At 48.6% G+C, this 23,751-nt stretch overlaps 1 protein-coding gene across 3 annotated transcripts in view; it reads left to right on the top strand.

The window, feature by feature from the left end:
- The window catches only part of DCAF1 (DDB1 and CUL4 associated factor 1), a 1,932,496-nt gene that overhangs the window by 506,451 nt on the left and 1,402,294 nt on the right, over positions 1-23,751 (top strand). For all 3 annotated transcript variants that reach the window (XM_069644104.1, XM_069644105.1, XM_069644103.1), the window contains exon 9: positions 16,228-16,386. In XM_069644104.1, the coding sequence (XP_069500205.1) occupies positions 16,228-16,386 (159 nt within the window). The remainder of the gene's footprint in view (positions 1-16,227; positions 16,387-23,751) is intronic.

The following is a 23,751-nucleotide window of genomic DNA, read 5'->3' as shown; positions in this document are numbered from 1 at the left end:
CAAAGAGAAAGGTTTTGAGGTGCTTCTGGAACCAGAGATGATTCTCCCGAAGTTTCAGGAGGGATGGAGGCTGTTCCAGAGGGAGACCCCAGCCGAAGAAAGAGATCTACTACCAACTTGTTACTTGGAGTAGGGACTGACACTGAGGGAGTTGGAGGTGGATGAGTGAAGAGCTTAAAAAGGAAGATATTTAGGAAGAGAGAGTTGAAGGTATTGAGGCCCCCGGCCCCAGAAGGCTTTGTGGACAATGCAGAGGGTTTTGAACTTAATCCCAATTAGCCAAATCAAGCAAACTGAAATCAAATAGCAAGAGAAATCATAGTATGTGTGTGCAGTTCTTGGAATGGCATTGTAACTTGTATTGCTACTTTCACTAAATTGAATGTCAAAAAATGTCAACTTTGGCTTCCTCCAGGACTAGTGGAACACCCACTTTCTCAGATCCTTGCTAAATCATTCAACACAGTCTACACTTTGAGTTTAGTAATGGTGTCAAAGTAATGTGTGAATACCGATCTCTAGTGGCCAGCAGGACTAATAACTTATCTCTTTATTCAGAATACATAGCCGCGGCAACTCAGTCCAGGGTGCCTAAACCCCCTCCCACACCCCCTGTAATACCCAGAGAGTGGCACCACTTTTGGTGGCTTCTGTGGAGAAGCCCGCCAAAAAGTGGAACAAAGGGCTTGACTTGGGTTGGAGTCACAGAAGCGAACACAAACGCCATTTTTGCAAGTTTTGGCAAAAAATACCAACCGGTGATTTTATATTAATTTAATAAACCGGCGGTATGTTCGAGGCTATTTTAAAAAGTGGTAGCCTCGAACAATGGGAAAATCCCATAGGAATATATTTGCGGTCGAATATAAAAAGTAGTATCCGCTGCCACCAGCCAAAACTCGGTCGGGGGGAACTGGACAGTGCCCCCTCGAACAACAGACCCCTGGGCAATCGAATTGCCCCGACCAGTACGTCCACTATATGATGGTTTGTACTGGTTCTGTTCACAATTTGAGACTAGTAAAGCCAATGGTGACTTTACATGCCCTGGCAGACAGTAGTCAGTCCCAGGGTATGGAGTCTATGTTGGGGGGTCGCTACGACACCCCTGGGTTACTGCACGGAGGGTGCTGTGTAACCCACATACCAAAAACACATGACGCCTATGGGGTAAAAGACCCCATAGCCCATAGAACACATTACATAGTCAAAGGACCTTCTCTGCCTAAGAGTGGGAGAAAAAGAGTCTCACTCTTAGCAGGAGAAAAAAAATAAACCCCAAAAATCCAGCAAAGCTGCTGGGGGACTCACTAGGTTTGGGAAATTAGCCTTTACAGAGAATTCTCCCTAACACGGTCCATCTCCCATGCCCTCCCAAACTATTTTGGCTGCGGATAATATAGTAGTGCAAGAGAAAGTGCACGGTCATAACAGATATGTTTGCTTTGTAGCAATCATGAAAATATAGATAGGCCCAGGTAGAAGACACAAGTGTTACTGAAGTACAGTAGTTAAATATAGTATGCAAGGATGAACACATAGACCCTGGTCCTAGACCGGTGAAATACTGAGGCACCGCCATATTGGAAGTGAGGCCTAGTCTGTTGTAGACTGAGCTCAAAATAGCAGCATAGGGTGGTAAAGAGTTTGAATCACCTTCCCATCCCAAGTCCCAGCAGTGCAACTGAACACTGAGGCCTTCGAAAATGTAATTGTATCGAGCTTTAGGCCTGAGGAACCAGAAAGGAATGTGAACGGCTGAGCTCTGACAGAGCTGCGGCCGTTCCATTGGACAAACTCATGGGAGCCGGGGTAAAGGTCTCAAGCTGCCAAAAGGCGTAGTTTAGAACACTAGCACCCACCAGAATACTGGCCCTCTCATTTGAACTGCCAGATGCCCATAAAACTGAACACCCAAATCCATCAAAATTTGGCTGATTAGTGTGGTCCTCGATAGACCCAGCAGAAGCTCCGGGGAGGGGCAGCTGATCAGGGGGAGCAAGGAGTGAAGTATCCCATGATTTGTGATACTAGGAGCAAGAGGTGATGCCAACAAATGTAGTCCAACGGCGGGGAGGGATGGTGAGGGCGCCATCATGTCTTGCATCAAGAAAAGTGCACTATTTATTCTAAGGGGCCAATTTGACCTTCAAGGTATCCACTGAGTACATGTTAACCACCAGGTGCACACCACGTGACTAGGCCAAGGGGGAGGGTAACATTCTAGGCGGTCAGTCAATCAAGTCGTGGCACCCCAGGATGACAGAAAATGACGTGCTAAGAGGGCAGCGGTAGATTAGGATGTGGCCAGTCGGTCGAGGGACTATAGGGGGCTGGTAGTATGTATATAGGTGGTAGCCAATGAGGGTGGGGGATGAATACTGTATATCATGTGCATCATTAGTGACAATGTCTTCACTTATAACTCCTTGCTTGCTTTGAACTAACAGAAAGCTTAGTGGCAGTTTGGTTCTACAGGGCCGTCTGTCACTTATTTCCTTTTTGTATACAACATACAATTGTTTTCCTTGCAAAGAGGTGCACTGAGCTTTTTTTTCCTTAGAGAGTTTTTTCTTGTCTGGTTGTCTGAGGTCTTGCCTTACAACATCTTCATTCACCTAGGCTCTGGATCGGGAGAATCATCCTCTATATCAATCATACCCTCCATTTATTTATGGCTTTGCCTTGATTCAGTTTCTTTGTACATGAATTTAGGTTCTTACATAAAACCCTACATGCCAGACTTGCTTGTTGACTCACAGTAAAAACCAAAACTGTTGAAAAAGAAAGGAAAAAGGGGTAATTACTTACAAATTCAAAAATAAATGCGCGAATCTGCCAAAAATAAAATGAAGTAAACATTGTTTGACAACAGTAAAATTTTAATTTGTCCATTAGTTCACATCTATTGATGGACTTCGGGATAAATCGCTAATTCACAATATTTAATTCCTTCATTATTTGCCGATGAAGGTGAACAGTTTGCAGTAGCAGAAACACATAAATAAGCACACGTGTTCCAGTGTAACCGATGTTGGAATTAAGAGTTGACCAAAAATGATGATTCTGGTACGTTAGAAATAAATACAATGAACACGGAGCAATAAACAATAATACTGGCTTCCAAGAAATGCTTTGCTGATATTTATCCAATGCTAAAGCGTCTTATGAATTTCCATGTTCAAGCGAATGCATTGTGTATATAGTACGTTAAGCTGCGTCCTTCACACACGTCACGACCTGGTGCATGATTTTGTTGCTCATGCCAAAAGCATGGGCATGTGCTATGATTTATTGCCATTCTTTATTCAAAACGGTATGCCAACGTAAGGGGATTGTTTACTTTCCTACTTAGTGGGATGCACACACAGTATAATTATCATAAAGGAAGGTTCAATATAATCACTCTAACTTTCAATCCAGAAAGAAGCAAGACATAAGGTTAGTGCGTCCTGTAAAATTGGACCTAATCTCTAATGCACATAATTTCAAACGTCAAAAACATTATTTTATTTTAAAGTTCATGTAAACATGAAAAAGTCTTAAGATGTATTTGAAAACATTGCATAACATAGACACTGAGGTTAAATTCAACATAAAATGTCACTTCCACGTGTGTTGGTAATCGAAAAAATACAGTTCTTATTTTCAGCTTTACAACAGTGAAATGCCAGAGCGGACTCTAAATGTCCACAATAGCTTCATCCACTTCTTCCAAGCCCTACATGCACATGTTTCTGTCGTAGCGGCCTCTATGTGCCGGACATTCCTTGGCTGTACTACATCATTTGACATGTGTAGAAGATGAACAAAAAATGGATTTCGACAGAATTCTTCCTGGAAATGTCCTAGATGAGATTTCTGCGGTCACTATCAACTTTTAATGTTGTCAAAAAACATCTTCATTACTCTGTGATTCAATTTCTCACCATAGTGCTACCTCTATTTAGGTCGTAAGGAGATTGCTCATGGTGGTTGTTAGGGAGAATTCTCAATAAATGGCTGATTCCCCTTACCTAATGAGTCCCTCAGCAGCTTTGCTGGATTTCTAGGGTTTATTTTTTCACCTGGTAAGAGTGTGAGCCTTTTTTTTCCCACTCTTACATGTGCTTTGCTGTGTGTGTTTTCACTTTTTCTGTGATCTTGGGCACTGGAGCCTCACCTACTCCAGAGCACCACTTTTTGTGTGCGTTACACAGCACCTTCAGTGCAGTGACACAGGGTTGTCTTTGAGACTTCCTAATGACTCCATTTTTTTGGGGCTGCCTACTGTCCCCCAGAAACAGGTAAAGTTGCCATTAACTTTATATAGTCACTTTAAACTGCAGACCCAGTACACCCCATCTTACATGGAGTACTGGAAAGGGTTCATTCTTATCCCTTTTTGTCTGTGCCTCTTGGAGCCTTGTTTCGCTCCCTTACCTTTAAGACTTGGCTGGTGGCAGTGGTATCTACCCTAACTTTTCTACCACGATTATACTATATAAACGTGGTATTGTTTTAGGCTATTATATTAGCCTCGAACATAAACCTGCTTGACCAAATACATTTTATTTTGGCTCCGGCTGGGTTTATTCGCCATTTCTTTGTGTTTGTCTTTCTTGTGTTTTTCTCTGCGCGCCAAACTGGGGATGACTCATTTGTTCGCTGTCTTTTCGCGGGGTTCTGCACAGAAGCCCTCCTTAAGGCACCTGATAGTCTAGATAGGCAGAATTTGAGGGAGGAATCTTCGGACCCCTGCCATGGGTTGCCTTAGTAACCCAAGTCGCACTCTTGTCTGATTGGCTAAGGGGACTGGCCTTGCCAGGCTAGCTACCCTGCTGTGTGATTGACAGCCAGGCTGTATGAATGGGGGAAAACTGCATAAAAAGCAGGCCTCTGGGACTGGAAGAGCAGAGGCGCTACTGGAACGAAAGAACCAACGAGGAACTGGAAGAAGAGGACCCCTACAACGACCTTCTTCCCTTGAGCTGGTGGGACCAACCAGTTTGCCCAAACTTCAAGCCAGGGCCCCTCCTCTGGTTTAATTCGCTGTACAGAGCAACAGTGGGCCGGATAGCCAGGAAGGTTGGACCCTGCTTGGGTTTTAAGGAGCGCACCTTTTATTCGTTGTTTTGCTCTGCTGCTGGTTGCTTACCTGGGTAGCACAGGACCCTCCAGTCTTCCTACTTTGTGTCAGTCCGACAGTCGCTTCAGGAACTGGGAGCCTGCAGGAACCACCAGGAACCTTCACCTCAGCTCCAGCTCCCTCTCCGTTTTAAGGTACTGTGCAAATCCGGTTGTCCGTTTCGTTCAACCGCGGTCAAAGTGTTTGAAATCTTTCTCCAATCCGAGGGCTTGTCCTGCTCTTCTCTTTGAACTAACTTTTCTTCCAACCAACCTCGTCCGGAATCTGTGCCACGAGCTTTACCGCAAACTACATTGAACCTATTATCTTGAGCGAAAGACTTTTGAACCATTGACTTTGGCCTTAAGCCTTTTCTATCCGTTTTCAACCTTGTAGTCTCTCTTGTTCCATTGCCCTGATTACTTACCTGTTAGTGTTGCCTAATTTCTAATAACTTTGTCTTTCCCTCCTTTTTAAATTGCTAGAGTGCCATTTTGCTCCCACTTCATTTTGTGAGATTAACTTGTCTGGAATTTAAGGGAAGTGGTGTGGTGTATTTATGATTGTGATTTTTAGCTTGCTTATAATAGTGAAATGTTATACAACTGTTGAGTAAATAAATATAAATTCTTTTACTTAGAAACCTTGAGTCAGTGTTTGCCTGAACCATAGTAATTGCTGTCCTTTGTGTAACTATTTGTACTGCTCACTTACTCTTGAGCTAAGTCTGGCTGCTCCGCTACTGCTACCACTACCACTATAACTGTGTAGTACAGGCTTGTACTAAAGGTGCAATTGTACTGTCTACCTGTAGTCCTAATTGTGTGTACTGTTCCCAAAGGGTACTGCATATAATTCTGCCTAACAGTGGTTCTCTCCTGGCTTTTCCTCCTGTTTTAATGGCTTTGTCACTAATTGTAATTGCTTGCTCCCTTGTCTTCTTTTGCAATGTTATGGAGGGGCAAAATGTGAATTCAGTAAATCACTGTGAAAATTGAGTCATGCAGCATATATTCCTGCATCCTTGCATTTAATGAAAATCAAATGTATTGCCACCAGGTTACGTGACCTTTGCTTGATCGTGCTGGAGATTACGTTCTCACAAGATGGCGGATGGGAACTCGTGCAGTTCACAGATATTAATTGTTTGAATTGTAAGTCATGCTCTGCCATAAAATAGTTTAATATATATGGTGCAATGCAGGTGTCCCTTTCCTTTAAAGCAGTACCTCTGGAGAATAGCATTTCATAGGGTACTAATTACCTTCCTCCACACACCAGCCTGATTTAAGCACTGCAGTCAGTCAAGTATCGCAGCAGCGTTGATGTAGCCAATTTAAAGAAACACAACCCACACACACTTGTTGACACTCAGAGGCTTCTAATGTCACTTACAGTTGTTAATTTAGCAGTGCTGGTCAGAGCCACTGCGTTCAATTAACCCCAATGAGATTTACCCCTTATTGAAGGCAGGGTGTTTGGTATCCAGAAGTAAGCTTGAAATGAGGATTAGTTTTAAGTGGACATAACGAACAGCAGGAACATGAATCAGTAATTTAACATCCACCAGTGAACGTGGTGCATTCACTTTTATCTCTCCACTTCAGCAGTTAAGGAGAGCAGGAGCATAGATGGATACACAACAGCATGGCTTCTTGGATGTGAAGAACAGCAAATGTCTATAACTGTACCTCAGTCTGACGCAGCCAGTTTACTTTCTTGCTGATTGCAATAATTGTGAGGATTGATTTAAAGTTAATGTATTACATAGACTTAAACTAAGATCCTTTAATAGACCAAAGCCATGCAGCCAGTCTCTCAAAACTGAGCTAACAGCTTCCATTAGTCTTTAGAAGTTAGTTGGTTCCACAGGAAATGGTCAGGACTGTAAAATGTGCATTAAACAGACAGATACTTGACAAATGGCCAACATTCCAAAGTGAGGCTTACTCACAGAACCAATCCTGGAAGGAATATGTAATACTGCCATGCCCGTCCCCTTTCCTTCATACTGATGACTGTCCCACGGGGATGAGACAGGAGCCTTTTTTTGCACTGCAGAACAACTTTCCCTTTAAATTTAAAGCATGCAAGGGCATGCTCGCCCAAGTTGACTCAGCCCACCAGCCAGTCCTTTTTCCCACTCGACGGCAAAGGTCACGTTTGCACCTGTCGTGATCTTTTTCTTTGCATTGGTTCCTTTCTCTTTTTTCTTGATTCCTACATAGGCCGTCAGACACCCCTCCCTGACCCCTCCTCACCATCATACCACTGTATGTTGATAACCGGCTTCACCTACTGCTCCTCTTGCGGCAGGAACTGCCCTTCCTCAGCCTTTGTCTGAAGTGTTTGGAGCCCACACCCCAGGGGCACTCTTGTCCATCTTGCAACGCACTAGGTTCCTGAGCACTAAGTCATCGGCTGAACCGGTGGAAGGATCTCTTTGCCTAGTTTTCTCCTCAGCCCATCAAAGACTTTGCCGCCTTACTCTGTCGCAGAGCATTAGGCGCACTTGAGGTAAGACATATTCTTTTTCATTAACCTTGCCTTTGGAAACTGCTTCCCCCGGACCGACTGTCAGGAGGGGTCCAGCGATACTATTAGACCCACTGGGGGTGGCCCCATGACCTTCAAGGTTTTTACTGACCCACGGGTCGAGGGCTCTCCACGGCCTATCACTGGTTTTCTATCGGAGGGAGTGCGAGTTATCAATGACCTCATCACTGAGGTTACGAAAGTACCTCTCGGGCAACTACCTGAGACGCAGCAGGCTCTTGTTGCTGGGTTATCACCCGAGTGTCTTCCTGGACCTATCACAGAGGGCTCCACGCTGGCAAGGAAAAGCCTTTGTGTACCCCAAACCCAAGGCTGCTCAGAGAAGCACAAAATGGTCAAAAGCCAGGTCCACGCAGAGAAGCTCAAAATGACTGACTTCAAGAAAATGACGGTCAAAGAACTTGTCAAGTCTGCAACCATAAACCGCCCTCACATACTACTAGGTCAGGGCAAAAGGCCAGTGACATGGAAACATGGTCCTCCATAAACATGGTCCTTCCCCACGGAAACTGGTGGCCAGGTCCACTACCAGGGGTCAAGAATCCCCCATCTCCTTGCCTCTTGCAGTCACACGCGACTCAGTCGTCCCGTGGACTAAAAGGAATACATTGCAATGGAGCACCATGTATCTGTCCTGCTTGCCTGCTCTATTGTACTTTTGCGCATTCCCTCGTGGCTGCCGTGAACCCCATGGGTTAAATCAATGTGGACTCCCACAGCATCATCCTCTTCTGCAGGTCCCACGCAAACCCACAAAGACAGATTCTTCGAACGATTCCAGACCTTGAATGAGGTTCAGGGCAATGGCAGACTATTTTAAGGGCTTAATTAAAACTCCTGCCTCAGGCTCAGACACCTGCGATTCCACTGGCACCATCAACCAACACCTCCACAGGCACTGCAACCAGTACTGTCACCCGCAACCCCAATCATTTCCACTACACCAACAACATAGGAGATTCACCCTCCAGTACCACAGCCCAGCAAGGAAGCTCCCAGACCACAATACACTGCCCTATCCTGGACTGGTACTGATTCAGAGAAAGTCTCCCATCGTGATATGATTGCTCGGGAGACTAAGGACACAGATCAAGACACTGCTTGGTCATAACATTTCTCAATAGGATGCTCGGCATGTCCACTCCGAAGGTAACCCAACAGGAGTCTAGAGTCCTCTGAAGTATTGGCTCTGTGCGCCTCCAAAAGATCTGGCTCGCAATACAATAAGATGTGGTAGCTGTGGCTACAAGGTTATGGAAAAAGCTTCATCTAACCTACAAACTAGAAGCTAGATGCTGGCCAACGGACCTTGGCATCGTAAATGCTTTGCCTGACCTCCCATCCCCCAACCTCACGCGGTTGTGACTATTGTACTCCTAGTCCATAGTCCCCTTTCCTCCATATGTCCCTCTGGTCTCCTGCAATTTGGTTAGCTTAGCGATTCATAGCTGACTAGGGACTGGCAGACTCCTGTCAGTATGGGTCAAAGGGGACTATGGACTCTGAGTACAGTAGTCACTATTGTGCGTAACGGTTTCTGAATGCCATTGAATTCTCCCTGCACGTAAATCCTCTCCTTCACATGATATTGTCCTTTCTTAAATAATCATCCCTGCTTTTAAACCCATTAACAAGGCTGCCGTACATCTCCGCAAACCTTGTGCTAAATGTAAGAATGTCTCCATCTTGCATAGGAATAAGGTAATTCTTAGAACCCATCAGAAACTTCCATATTAACAAATCTGTTTCACTTACTCCATTATTCCCTGACCTAATGTATCAGTATAAATGTGTCTGTCAGATGAGCCCTCCTCTTTAATTTGCAAAAGAGAGGAAATTAAGTCCAAACGTTTTGTTAATTAGGACCCGATAAACGCAGGATTGCAGCCTTCTGGTATTCTGTGTTGGATAGCCTCCTGTATGTCCCCTTGTTATCAGAAAGCCGTCATGTCTCTGAAAGATGCAGGGCTTACTGCACAAGGAGTGAAACAGCTGCAGCTGCTCTGTCTGGATTCATGTGCAAAATAAGATTCCTAGGTTACCCGGCCAACCTCGAGTATCTATTCCACTAAGAGTACTGGGTGTGGAGTTTGGATGCAGTTCCGATCTGGATGACATTTTTGTGGTTGATGTTAAGATGGATTTCTACAATCTGATCAACAGGGATACTCCAAGAGGTTAACCAAACCCAATCAAGGTAAGTGTGGAGACTGGTCAAGGCTTAGTGTCAGGAAAAGTGAGTGGCGTCAGAGGTCCACAATGAGTCCATACAGTGAAGCTTACACTAACGTTAGAAAGGTAAGTACAGTAATACTGCATTTATTATAGGTACGGAAACGCACTAGAAAAATGAAACCAGTGAGTAGTATCACACAACACTCCTTATCAAACATATATACACTCACCTTAAGTTTGTAGAAATGCATACAATAAATTCAACTGAAAGAAGGGAAGTAGTGATGCAGCAAGTAACCAGTTCACAAGAATGATACCCTTACTTTATAAGTGCAGTCCCTATGTTGAATGGGGTCATGTGCCCCAAAGTCACAAACATTCTTCTTAGGATAGGGTACAGATGTAGGAAGAGTTCTTGTGGTGCTGCAAAATGTTCCAGAAGACTTAACAATATTGCAAGTAAGATTATTTTTCTATCCTTTAGAATAGCTTTTAGAACAAATGTTCAAAAAGCGATGGAATGGAGTAAACCAACGTTTATTCTAAGGTTTATTATAGGGGAGAATGGGGCGCAAGAATGCTTTGTGAATACTCACCCCCCTGACTCGGATTTCCCTAAGTGACTAGGCAGGTTGATTGGGAGTCGCTGGAGGTAGGTTTTCCCACCATTGGATCCAGTAGAAGATGCCCGGGAGCTGCGGGTGCAACAATTCTTCCGGTCAGGTGTAGGAGCGTAGTGCAACCCTTTGCAATGACATAATGCAGCAGGCAGACACTCCCGGGGGGAGGCTGGTTCCAGGAACAGTCACCACACATGGGCGACGGCAGGAGTCTCTCCAATCACGGTTGAAGGCGGCTTTTCTGGACAGGTTCCATTGCTGGAAAGCTGTAACTTGGAAGGGGACTTGTAGCACAAGCTGGGGCCACCGAAGTTCCAGACAAAAATGCAGAACAGCAACGCGTCTTTCGAAGTAGCCCACTGGAGAGCTGGTCGGTCCACCGGGTGGTTCAGGGACAATTCCGAGAGCTGAGGACAGCTGGAGCTTGAGCAGGTGTTGAGACTGGTTGGTCCCACCAGTCCAAGGGTTGAAGCACGGCAGAGGGCCTTCGCAGATCATGTAGTCCAGTAGGGCTTCACCGGGCGAAAATGCAGGAAGGTATGTCCTGTCTGTTCAGGAGTACTCTACAGATCTTCAGTCGGCTGCTCTTCTACACAGGATGCTTGGCTCATACACAAGATGGCCAGAGTAGTGGTGGACGCTAATCCAACATGGTGACTACCCACTTATTGACTTGTGTGCCCTATGCCGGACTTTGTAAGAGGGTAGAGGTAAGTACCGAAAAAATCGCAAGGCTTCTGGGTCTGATCTCTGAACCATCATGGCTTTTCTTATCTTGCTTCCTCTTCCTTCTTGTCTTGTTCCCAGCCTTCCAATCTACTGTTCTTTGCCTGCTTCATTCCTGCCTTCTCCTTCAACCATTGTTTTACGCCGCAGAGGTTTTTCTGGCAGCTGTTACTATACAGCCTCAAACATAATGGGTCACGTTATGAGTTGTGTGCTTCTGTTAATAAATGCAGTATTACAGAATATTACCTGTTTGACTGTTCCGACCAATTAGGGGTTTTGCAACCCCCATGTGTTCAAAACCGCCAGGTTGCAAGTGGAGGTATTACTGCAATTATAATATCGGGATTGTTCCATGTGGTATTACCTGAGATAGTAATGCAGCCAATGGAGAATAACCTGCATTTGGAACACACTGGCAAGTTTCCATTGCTGCATGTGGTAAACCTAATTGAGTTTGGCGATTTCGCTGAAGATAATACTGTCTAACCTGTAATGGGGCACAATGTATCTAGACTGCATTTCCAAGGTCACACGTACATCTGCAGAGGGCTTTCGGTGCTTTGTGGTTTTTCCTCTGCTGACAGAAGACTATGTTCGGACCCACACTTGCCCCTCTGCTTCCATAGATAACATAGTTTCGGTAAAGCATTGTCCTTTTCTCCACTAATCGACAAGTTAACACAAAGCACAGGTCAATAGGCATCTGGTTATTGACAAAAATAAATAGTGGAAATATTAAGAGTTCTACAAATCCCAATATATTATAGATACTGTCGGTGTTGTCCGGGGGCACTGAGAAAAGCAGGGGCATGGCTTCTGCAAGTGAAGAGATGTAAGGCTGCATTTACAAAAATGGGAGATATTTCTACGGTCAATACTTGACAATTATTTCATTTTCAATACTCAGTGAGATTTAAACACTCTTTAAAGGTCAAAAATATTCTGAACAAGCAGATCCAACATTGGTTGTGCTCTTCCACACCACCACACATCACCCACACTTGTAAATGTGCCATTGTAGCTTTTGTCTCCCAACCTCTTGTACCTGAGTGCACTTGCGCTGCAACAGGCATCGCTAACTCTCTGTGCCCATTGCTCATGGGCTGCCAAAATGGCTGATTCTTGCGCTTTTCCACTTTGCCCTCCAGGCCACCAACTCTTTATTTCGACCTGCTGTTTTGGTTGCATCCGAGATCTATGTGTTTCTCCTGATAGAAAATCGTCATATCAATTTATTTTGAAAGAAAAGGGTTTTTATATGTTCTCGTCAATATTGTTCTTGGCCAGTTTAAACAGCTTAATCACAAAAGTAACAGGTGTCATTTGTTTTGCTTATTTCTTGATCCTCATAACTCATAATATACTCACCATGGAACTGTTTTCTGATAGCTTGTGTATTTTCATAAGGTGTTTGTGGGAGATTTGAGTTTGAAACCCACTGATATTTTTTCAAAAAACAAGAATCAGAAGCAAATATTGCTAAACGTCGGGTTCACTTGAGGTTGTCTTTCGGTCTTGGCATTAATGTAATGATCGACCTATAATTTTCAAGGTATGAAACCCATGCCTGCTAATTATATTAAAGAATATTATGTTATGGTGCATTTGGATAGCACATTACATACCATTGGTATGATCTCAAAGCGATGTGGGTTGAACGCCCTTGGGCGACTGTAGTCCAGGTCAGTGGAGAGAGTAGGGTAGCATATAGTGCTTGGCTGCTTGTATGTGTGCAGCCCGAGTGGTTTGCACAGGGTTGGTTGCATTCTAATGCTAGGTGCAGTGCCGTGGTTGTGAGAGATCAGTGTAATGTGTGCAGCAATGTAAGTGGTCTCTGAGTCTGCATTCTGGCTGCCGTGGAGCCTGTGTAAGAGATTGTGTGCAGCTAAGCAGATTTCTTTTTTGGGGTATAACTGAGTTCTAACAGACTGTTGAGGTGTTCAAGGAGTAGTGTAGGCATGTGTGCAGCTAGGCTGAAATTGATCGAGGGGTTAAGATGCATTCTGTTGTTTGTTGGTGTAAAGTGGAGAGTGAACATATTGGTAGGAATGATTGTCTGTGATTTCCTGTGGCAGGCCTCCGTTGGTGTTTACTTTCGGAGCTCGAAGAGCAGGCCGTGTCTATCCGGGTGGTTCGTGGTAGTGGATCAATGCTGGTGCAGAGTATGTTGCGTTAGGCCGGCTGGACAATCCTTTTCCAGGGGCTCTGTTGTAGGTGTCAGAGGGCCATTTTCGGGGTTGCTGGTCATGGTTTATGGCGGGAGGCTGGGTAGTTCCTGACATGTTTGGGGTTATCGCATGATTCTCCAGAGAGTCCAGCCAAGCCTAGTCGCTATTGCGCCTTCGGTGCAGGAGTTCATGGCCTTATTCCTAGGTAGGCCAGGGTTGCCTCATTTGATCATACATCACCTTGTGTGCCCGATAGGTGGCATGGTATTACCAAACAATAATGTTTAAACCATAAGTGCTATGAAGCTCTGCAGTGGTGTCTGTCACCCAGGTGGGTAGGGCTTGACACAGGTTGGCAGGGAACAGGGCCATATGTAGTTTGCTGGTGGTGCGGCAGCGGGGGTTGGGGGCCTGCGATGGTGGCTTTGTGTGTTAGTTTCGGGATGGGTAAAGTATGACAGGAGCTGGTCCAGTTGCATTTAGCTGTCTGAGGAACTATTACGCTCTGGGATTGTGGTGGCGCATTGGGCCTGTGGAAGGGTTTGTTTGATGGTGGTTGGCAGCTTCGGGAATGATCGCGCTATGCTTCCTTATGTCCTTATGTGAAGGTAGTGTGTATGCAAAGTATACACAATAGGCACTCAGATACAACAATACAAGCAAACACTGACCAGAGCTTTGGTATCAAAGTATATAAGAGAGGAAAGTGTGCTTGACTGAGTGGAGTTCAGGTCGGTGGTGGTGCGAGTGGGTTGGGCCTGCTTAGGGGGCGCCTGGTTTTCATGGGAAGGGGGGGTGGTGAGGTGGGGCAGGTCGGAGTTGGATGGGAAGGAGGGTATGCATATTTCCAGAATGGTGGGGTTAGTGAAGCGATGCAGAGCTCCCCTTGTATGAGTGTTTGGTATGGTGTGAAGTGAGGGGGGTCCATGGGGTTCTGGGTAGGCGGGGAGGGATGATGGCGGTGGCACTGATCTGGGAGGCAAATTTCTGTGGGGAGGTGCAGGTGTTGAGGTCGAGTCCGGGAGGTTGTGTTTGGCGCGCCAGAGTGCTCCCCTGGCTTGGGAGTTGGATGTAGCGTGGTGTGTGGAAAAGGGGGCTTGAGGTAATTCTCTGCGGTTGACTGGGGAGAGGAGGTGTATGAGGGGGGAGGATGTGTGGGAACTGGGGAGGGGGGAGGTTCAGGGTGCACCAGATAGCTCCTCTGGTCTGAGAGTTGGAGGGGGTGTGGTGAGAGGAGGAAGGTTGTAGAGGGGCCGTGTTAGAGGGTTCTGGTGATGGGGATGGAGATAGAGGTATTGTGGCGTGGAGCCGGGGTTCCCGAATGAAGCTGCTAGTTTGGCAGTGGTGTGCTGGCGCAGTGTTTATTGCCTTGCCAGAGGGTTTCTTTTGTTTGTGGGTTGGGATGCATGTGGTGAGTGGCTGTGAGTTGCTGTGTGGGGTAGAGGGAGAAATCGCGCAAGACAGGGGCACGGAAGCAAATGCAATAACACAATACCGAACAGATGCTTTACAAATGGCAACTGATGTGGCTCCATCATACCATGGCCACCCCTGCCTTTCTGCGCAGTATGTCTGTGTGTGGAGGGTGGGAATGCTGTACTCCTTTGCCAATTATAATAGCCAAAGGTCCATCCAGACATCCTTTCCTCTCACTACTTCCCCATGAACTTCAGAGTCCACAAACTGAAATCCTTCCGGCTCCAACAAAGGGCTCGAGGGCCACCCACAGCCAGTTTTAAAATATATATATATTTTTTTTTTTGCCCAGTGGTAGCAAGGGAGACAGCTGGGGGTCACAGCTGCGACCCTTAGCAAACCCCAAATGACGTCCCTTGACTTTAGGAGAAAAGTAAAAAGTGATAAAACAAGGGAAAAATGTGGAAGAACGTCCGGAAAGAATCTCAAACTCCAAGGAAGGGAAAAACAAAGTACATGAGGAAGGAGAAAGGGGCTTGAAGTAGGAGTGAGCTATAAGAACCGTTCAAGGGACAAATGGTTCGGAGCACAAGTGGAGATGGGGTGGATGAGAACCCAGGGGACCAGACGCGGACCATGCAGGGAGTGGCCAAGGCAAGACACTAGCCTTTGGGAAAAGAGTCTCGGAGAATGAAGAGGAACTGAATCCCGGTCAATAACCCAAAGTACTACCAAAGCAAATAGAAGAGCAAAGACAAACGTCCTGGGACAAGGCAAGGTGAGATGGTCCAAGACAAGTGAGGGAGAAACATTGTCCAAGAAAAGACTGTAGGGGTAGCGAAAAGGCAGAGGAAAAGGTCTTAAATCTCTGGAAAGACAAGCTTGTGGAATTGTCCTGAACCCAAATTCTGGGACATTATGGAGAAGACCTGCAGAAACAGTGGTCTGGTACTAACCCATGGAAAAAAGAAACACCTTATAGAGACCATTTTATATGTTGGGAAATGCACTAAAAACTCTGTACATGAACTGTCGCCCTGTAATTTTCTGATTAGAGTTCCTTATACATGTACTTTTTTAGTGCTAGGTTATAAAGGATGCACATTGGCTGTGGGTGGGAGAGTGCTTGGACTTGAGTAAGAGCTACTAGAAAGCCAACTGTGTACTACACCCATTTTCACAACTCCCGTTATTCAGAGTATGATATAGGTAATTCTGTCGTATAGTTTCTCAATCTAACATCCACACATTTGTAAAAAAAATAAGGGATGAGAGAGTTGACTATTTTTTCAATCTGTGTTCAGTACAGGGACTTCTTCATCTCAAGGTATTAATGATAAGATTTATAGAGGAAAAGCACAGTGGTCTTGTGTGTGTGTGTGTGTGTAGTTTTATCTTCAGAAGTAATTATTTAAAAACTTGTTTGAAACCTTTGTCCTTTGGTTCTCTCATTCAGCATTTGGCATCTCTGCTACTTCACAATAAGTTTGCTGCTGAATTCGTGGCTCAAGGAGGCGTCCAGAAGTTACTGGAAATTCCCCGTCCTTCAATGGCGGCTACAGGGGTGTCTATGTGTCTGTATTACCTCTCATACAATCAGGATGCCATGGAACGGGTAAGGAGGAAAGCTTATTCCAGATTTTTGTTTTTGCGGAGGGTGGTTGCTGGTGTACACTTGGTGGAAGCAGAAGTTATGGTGACTAAGTTGGTTATTCGATCTGGCTCTGGAAACTTTGCTGCTGTCTTTTAAACATCCCAGAACTATGCCAACTCACTGACTATATTTTGTGCTTTTGAGAGTCCTGTCTGTATTTGTAAGTGATTTGTCTCCAATGTGCCAGTATACTGATGATACACAATCTAAATAAGTGTCCTCCGTGGCAGTATTTTCTTTAGGGAAAAGTGACTTAACGATACAAAACAGTAAGCTTGCAGCAACATTAAAATAGGTTTCAGTAAGCATTATCTCCGATTTTGAGGTCTATATTTTTTGATGTGTGTGTTTTTATTGATGGCAAACCGAACTTTTGGTAGCAACAGAGCTCCCTAAGTTGGTAGGCTTTACAAATGTGTGTGCTGTGCATCACTCTTCTAATTAATGATTCTTTTAAAAAATGGTATCCTGCTTTTCTCAAATTTGAACTAGCAGATGTGGACAATTAGCATTTCTCAGATTCTCCATAGGTCGACCTGACTTTGTCTGGTGTGATTGCACACTTCAGTTGCTAAGTCGCTGGTGGTATACTTTGGCATACTGGAGTAGCAGCCACTATTTCTTTTTGCGATTGAGAAAACTCAATTTTTCTGATGCTTGTTAATCTGCTTAGAATCACATGCTGTGCATATGGTCCAACATCCAGTTGTAACCGCAGAGTATTGCATCTTGTCTTTCGGGGACCGAAAGGGGACGTCGGCATAGGCGTGTCTGAAACACTATCCCTATCGTGATGTGTGTAGTACCCAAAATCCCTCACGTGCCGAGGTCCCTCAGATTGTTTTTTCCGCCCAGATCACTGGTCGCCCTATAGCGGAGCTCTTCATGAGACATTGTTTATCTTACCGAATTGTCAGTTTATCCCCGTTAAGTCACTTCGCCCATCAAGAACATCGAAGACTACGGGGGAATCGTCTACGGCTGTGGGTTCCGACGCCTAAGATTCGGCGTTCGGACTTCCACGTGGTCGGGCCTTCCGGCCGACCTACACAGTAGGGAGAGTGGGCTCGGGGTTTGCCATATTATGTCTTTCCTTTTTTTCCACTGCTTTCCCTTTTGGTCTGGTCACCCTTCACTTCTGCTATGGAAAGGACTCCATTTAGATTCTGCCCTTTGTGCAGGGTTAGATATCCGTGGAAAGACGAGCACACCTCGTGTAACGCTTGTCGCCCCCTAGAGCACGACGAAAGGCGGTGTTTGGCGTGTAAACTCCTTAAACCTAAACCCTTAGTGAGCGCCAGTTAAAGCGGTGGGCTGCGTACCACATGTCATGCCTGGAGCCTCCTTCCCCTGCCGCGACACCAGCCGAAAGTGACGGGGGCACGTCGGATGGCCAAACGTCCAGTGTGGACGTTATAGACCTTGAGGCAGACACTTCTAGGGCTGCCACGCCCGTCCCCGACCCTTCCAGGCTCGACTCCGGTCTTGCTACAGGGAACACACCCGGCGACAGGGGCGTACAATCGCACCGCACCAAGCACACAACCCAAACGCCGTCCTCGACGACATCGTCGAGGAAGGCGAAAGCGCAAACGGATGCTTGCCCACGGATCGGTCAGGTCCGAAGCCTTCCCCGCATCCGCAGCAGCGCATGACGACTGGGCATAGCAAACATAACAAGGCCGCTACTCCCCAAATTACATGCGCCGAAGTTTCAGAACAAGAAACTTCGACGGATTACAAGGTTTCCAAGGCCCGTACAGGCCCGAGAACTACGAGTAGGCCTCTACCTGAGAAGCCATCTGCTGGCCCTTCTGGAGCCGCGGAAGACACTTCTACTGCCGACACATCATCTGAGGCGTTGTCTCCCGAAGATTCGGTGACTATCCGTAAGAGCATCAAAAGGATTGCTACGGCGGTGGGCCTAGTACCGGTTCCTCCCACAGTTATGGGCCAATCCGCCGAAAAGTTTTCCACGGATTTGGAAGACGATCCCGAAGACTCTTACGAAGAAAGCCAGGTACCCCTCTCAAGCACCCTGAGGAGGTCCTCAACGCCTTAGGGCGGAGAACACGGTTCATACTCAGCTAGGTCCATCTTGATCATCCAAGTGGACCACGGAGCAATTTGAGGGTTGTATGGATCGGCTGGAGCAGTTTTTCAGGGCTTCTGATCAACCTCCTCCTGAAAAAAGCTCGGGTAGACCCTAACCCTCAAACACAAGATGTCCCAACACCAAGTTGACTATCAAGAAGATGGACACGTATAGAGACATCTATACAGAAGAAGAGGAGGCCTCTTTTCTGGACAAATATGGGGAAGATCAAGGAGCAACGGACAACTGGGAGGACACCCAGCAGGACGATCACAACTCTGATATCGTTTGCCTCGACTCTCCCCCATCCACCCCGATTCGACAAGCTTCACCGGTGGATGATCAAATGGCTTTCAACAACATGTTGAAAAAAGCAGCGGAATTCTCCAGCATGGGGTCTGGCATGGATTCACATGCTCATGAATATTCCCCATCAGGCCGGGAATCCTCTGTATAGAAAAAATCTGTATCGGTTTCGTTTCTGATCTGTCTTTTTCAGTAGTAACCAATCACTGGTCTCTGGGTCATACTGCCCCCAGCCAATGACTGCCCTCTCCCTAAGCCCCGCACTTGGCAGCCATCCTCAGATTTTTACCGCACGTTCAAGTGTTGGGAGTCCTCGTGCTTAGCTCTCGAGCTTTTGCTGTGTTTTTGCGCTTTTTTCAGGAGATTTTCTCCTTTTTTCGGTTAAATAGAGCCTCAAGCTCCACCGTTTCTACTTCCGATCAACGGGGATCTGTTTCGGAGTTTCTACGCCCCTCAAGGGTGAAGATTTCGTCGAGTTACGCTTTTGGAGGATTCCAGAAGTTCTGAGGCCTACCCCGGACATGGCCCAAGAGAAAGGGAGCTCGGCGCCCGGGAAGCTGTTCAGGCCTGCCCTGGATGCCAGCTTCAGAACGTTTTCAAGGAGGACGAGCATTCGTTATGCCTCTACTGTCTCCATGAGGACAAGACGCACAAGGAAAAGGACTGCACCTTTTGTGGGAACATGTCGGAGCGGACCATGAAGGATCGCCACCTCTGTCTCGCCAACTGGCTGGAAGGTAAGAGCCAGCCAGGTTAGAAGAAGAAAAAGAAGTCTGAGTGGTCTTCTAAGTCCTGTGAGGGTGCTCCGGCGACGGGGGCCCAACAAAAGGCTAAGCACCGCGAGGCCACGGGCACCGGGAGCGCCGAACGGTCGGGCTCTTTGGCTGCCAGGCAGGGCGCATCCTCCCCGGCGCCATCGACCACGAGCCAATGCTCTGGCTCGGGTAAGAGGAAGTCCGAGAACCCGGCAAAGCTTCTGGAGAGGCCCTGCTCCATCTCGAAGATTCCGGCAGAGGGGGAGCGAGGCTCGGACCCTCCCCCCAAGGTGAAGGCCCCAGGCGTACAGAAGGTGACGTTGGCCTTAATTCACCCTCGATTGAGGATGTCGCCGCGGCCCTGGCTCAGCCTGTGGAGGCTACACCAGTAGAGGCGCCCTCAGGTACCAGAGTCTCCCTGCCACCGCGGAGGGAGTCGTCTTTCAGGCCCATCGAGAAGACCCCCACAAAGTCCTCGTTGGAAAAGGAGGGGGAGGGGTTGGTGGCCGTCGTGGATATGGACACGACCTCTGAAGAAGAGCTCATCCAAGTCGTGGAGGAGGCCCAGCCCATCGAGAGGGATCCTGATGAGGGCGACGGTGACGCAGACGAGGCTCCTCAGCGGCCTTTTTGTCAGCCATCCAGTCCTTATGCTCGGAGATAAGGACTAGGTTGCTCCTTCCCCCGACGGAGGTGCCTGAGCCAGACCCGACAGAGGAACCGGAGCCAGGACCTTCGGAGAGCCCACCACTTAAGAGGAGGAAGACGCATCCTAGGCCTCCTCTCCCGCCTTTGCGGCCTTCTCTGCCTTCCCCCCGGTCCACTACCCACGGGGATGATACAGGCATGGACACGACTACGACTGGTACGGATGACGACAGAGGCGATGACGGGACGTGTCCCGCGTCGCCCCCTGTCAGGGCGTCCCCGCCCGACGAGATTGGATCCTTCCATGCCATGATTTCCAGGGCATCCAAGCTCTTCCAGCTCTGCCCCGAGGAAAAGGAGGGGTTCCTTTACCAACGGCGCGAGGCTAAAAGGAAGACGGTCCTCGCCGTACCGCTTCTTGATGACATCTGGGATGAGGGGCTCGCCCTCCTCAAGAACCCTGCCACAGCTCCTGCGAAGAGGGACCGGTACGAGAAGAAGTACCGGGTCCCCGACGCTGTCCGTTGTGCCTTAGGGACTCGGTCGTTTCGGCGGCGGCCAAGAAGAAAGCCGGGGGGGCATCGGCCTCGACTTCAACCTCCCCTCCGGACGGCGAGGGTAGGAAGCTGGATGCGATGGGACGACGGGTCATCTCATCTGCAGCGACGACCATCAAGGTGGCCAACGCCCTGGCCATCGTAGCCCGCTACGACAGGGAGTTGTGGTTCAAGATCGCCCCTCTGTTGGACTTCCTTCCGGATGCCAAGAGGGCTGAGGCCCTGGAAATCTTGCAGGAAGGTGAGATTGCCTCGGACCACGCCATTACGGTGGCTACGGACATCGCCGACACCGGTTTCCGTCAGTTGGGCAACGGCGTTTGCCTGAGACGACGAGGATGGCTCAAGGCGACGGATTTCCGCCAGGACGTTCAGACCAAGGTTTTGGACATGCCTTTCGATGGGAACAACCTTTTTGGCAAGGCAGTTGATGAATCCCTTCAAGCGATGAAGACGGACACGGAGACGGCCCATGCACTGGGTGTGCTCCAACAGCGACGGCCGTCCTTTCGGAGCTCCGGAGGCAGACTGGGTGCCTCCAAGGGAGCCGGCAGCAGCGCCTCTATGTACCGTCAAGCGGCAAGGTCTTCGTCACAGGAGGCCTACAGGGGACGCTGCAAGTCAGGTGGATCCCGACGACGTCGCCAAGGTGGTCAAGGAGGCAAAGCGGCCTCCAAGCAAGATTGAACCGACCGTCGGGTCGGGCCCCCGCCGAAGCACCCCGGTGGGAGGCCGGCTGACTAAGTTCGTTGGCGTGTGGGAGTCCATCTCCACCGACCGTTGGGTGCTGGACGCCCTGACCCTGGGGCACGCCCTCGAGTTCCAGAAGAGGTGCCCCCGCATTCCTCCCGTGGCCAGGAACGAAAATCAGGTCCCTCAACTGCTGTTGGAAGTAAGGGCTCGGGAAAGGGGCCATCGAGCTCATCCCAAAAGAGGCTTCGGGGCTCCTGAGTTTACTCAAGATACTTCCTCGTGAAGAATAATACAGGAGGATGGCGTCCCATCCTGGACCTGCGACGACTAAACAAATATATCAAGGCACAGAAGTTCCGGATGGTCACCCTCCAGCACGTGCTGGGACAGCTGGAGGAGGGCGATTTCCTGTCGTTGTTGGACTTGGAGGATGCTTACTTCCACATCCCTATTCTAAAGAGACACCGGAAGCTCCTCAGGTTCGTGGTCAAAGGGCGGCACTACCAGTTCAAGGCTCTCACGTTCGGATTAAAATCGGCACCCAGGGTGTTCACCAAATGCCTAGCACCGGTGGCGGCGCGGCTGCGCCTGCAGGGGATCCACGTCTACCCCTACCTGGACGACTGGCTCATACGGGCAAGGACAAGGGAGCTTGCCGTGGAACACACTGCGAAGACCGTCCAGCTGCTCACGGACCTGGGGTTCTCCATCAACTTTCCAAAATCCCACCTGGTCCCGTCGCAAGTCGCCCTGTTTCTGGGAGCACAGCTCGACACAGTGGCGTGGCGGGCCTCACCGTCGGAGGAAAGGATAAGGACCATCCTAGGAAAGGTGCAACGTCTGCTGGCCACGGGCGTGGCCAGAGTGAGGTCTATCAAGTCCCTCCTCGGAATGATGTCCTCCTGCATTTATCTGATGCCCCACTGCAGACTTCGGATGCGGCCCTTGCAAGAATTCCTCGACGCCCACTGGATCCAGACGGGCAGCTTCGAGGACAGGATCCCGCTCGACGAAGCGTCCCGTCAGGCGATACGATGGTGGGGTGTCCGCGCTCAGGTTTCCTAGCCCCGGCCCACCAGGTAACGGTGACGACGGATGCCTCCCTGGAAGGTTGGGAGCGCACACCAGGGGTCTCCACGCGAGAGGCCTTTGGCTCCCGGAGGAGAAGAGTCTCCGCATCAACATCTTGGAGCTCCGCGCAGTGTTCTGGGCCCTCAGGTCCTTCCTTCCGTCCCTCAAGGGCAAGGTGGTGAGGATCTTCACCGACAACACCACCACAATGTTTTACATTCGGAAGCAGGGCGGAACCAGATCCCCTGCCCTATCCAAGGAAGCCCAGGATCTGTGGCATTGGGCCGTCGCCCAAGGGATGTTTCTGGTACCCCTTCATCTGGCAGGGATAAAAAACACCATCGCCGACTCACTCAGCAGAGAGCTGCGCTCGTGCCACGAGTGGGAACTGCGCCAGGATCAAGTGGACCGACTCTTCTGACGATGGGGCAAACCCCAGATCGATCTCTTCGCGACGGCGGCGAACTCCAAGTGCCGGAGGTTCGCAAGCAGGTTTCCCCAACCGAGGAGCATGGGCGATGCTTTCTCGTTCCCCTGGGACGGCCTGTTCCTTTATGCATTCCCGCTGTTGCCATTGCTACTCCGGCTCGTCAACCAGCTCAAGAGGTCCCGGTGCAGGATGATCCTTGTCGCACCGGCGTGGCCGAGGCAGATCTGGTTCCCGGACCTTCTGGACTTGTCAGCGTCCACACCAGTCAAGCTGCCGACGGACGCGGATCTTCTCTCCAGAGAAGGAGGCGCCATTCTTCATCACGAACCAGAGTCGCTGAACTTGCAGGCCTGGCTCCTGCAGCACTAGAGTTTGGAGGATACGACATCCCGGCCGACTGCAGAGAGGTTCTTGTAAAGGCCAGGGCATCCTCAACTCTCAAGTGCTACGGACATGAATGGAAGAGGTTCTCTGTCTGGTGCCGTGCACAGAAGATTAACCCTCTGCGGATTACGGCCCCTCAAGTATTGCCGTACCTAGAAAAGACCCCCGTGAAGCCCCCGGCTGAAAAAGAGTGGGGGGGGGGAGGGCGGTGGCCGTTACAGACTCGGAATCAGCCTCTGAGGAGGAACTGGTGGAGACCGAGAGGGGCCTCAACGAAAGGTCCATAGGCCTCAACGAGAGGTTCGAGAAGGTTCGATCCCAGGGGCCGGTCCCTACTGATGTGATTGATGAGAGCGACGAGGACGACGAACAGGGCCCACGGGAACG

The sequence above is a fragment of the Ambystoma mexicanum genome, chromosome 2p (assembly GCF_040938575.1).
Source record: "Ambystoma mexicanum isolate Mex_15411 chromosome 2p, UKY_AmexF1_1, whole genome shotgun sequence".
Taxonomy (NCBI): domain Eukaryota; kingdom Metazoa; phylum Chordata; class Amphibia; order Caudata; family Ambystomatidae; genus Ambystoma; species Ambystoma mexicanum.
The sequence above is the reverse complement of the archived record's forward strand: the minus strand, read 5'-3'. Positions and strand labels throughout refer to the sequence as shown.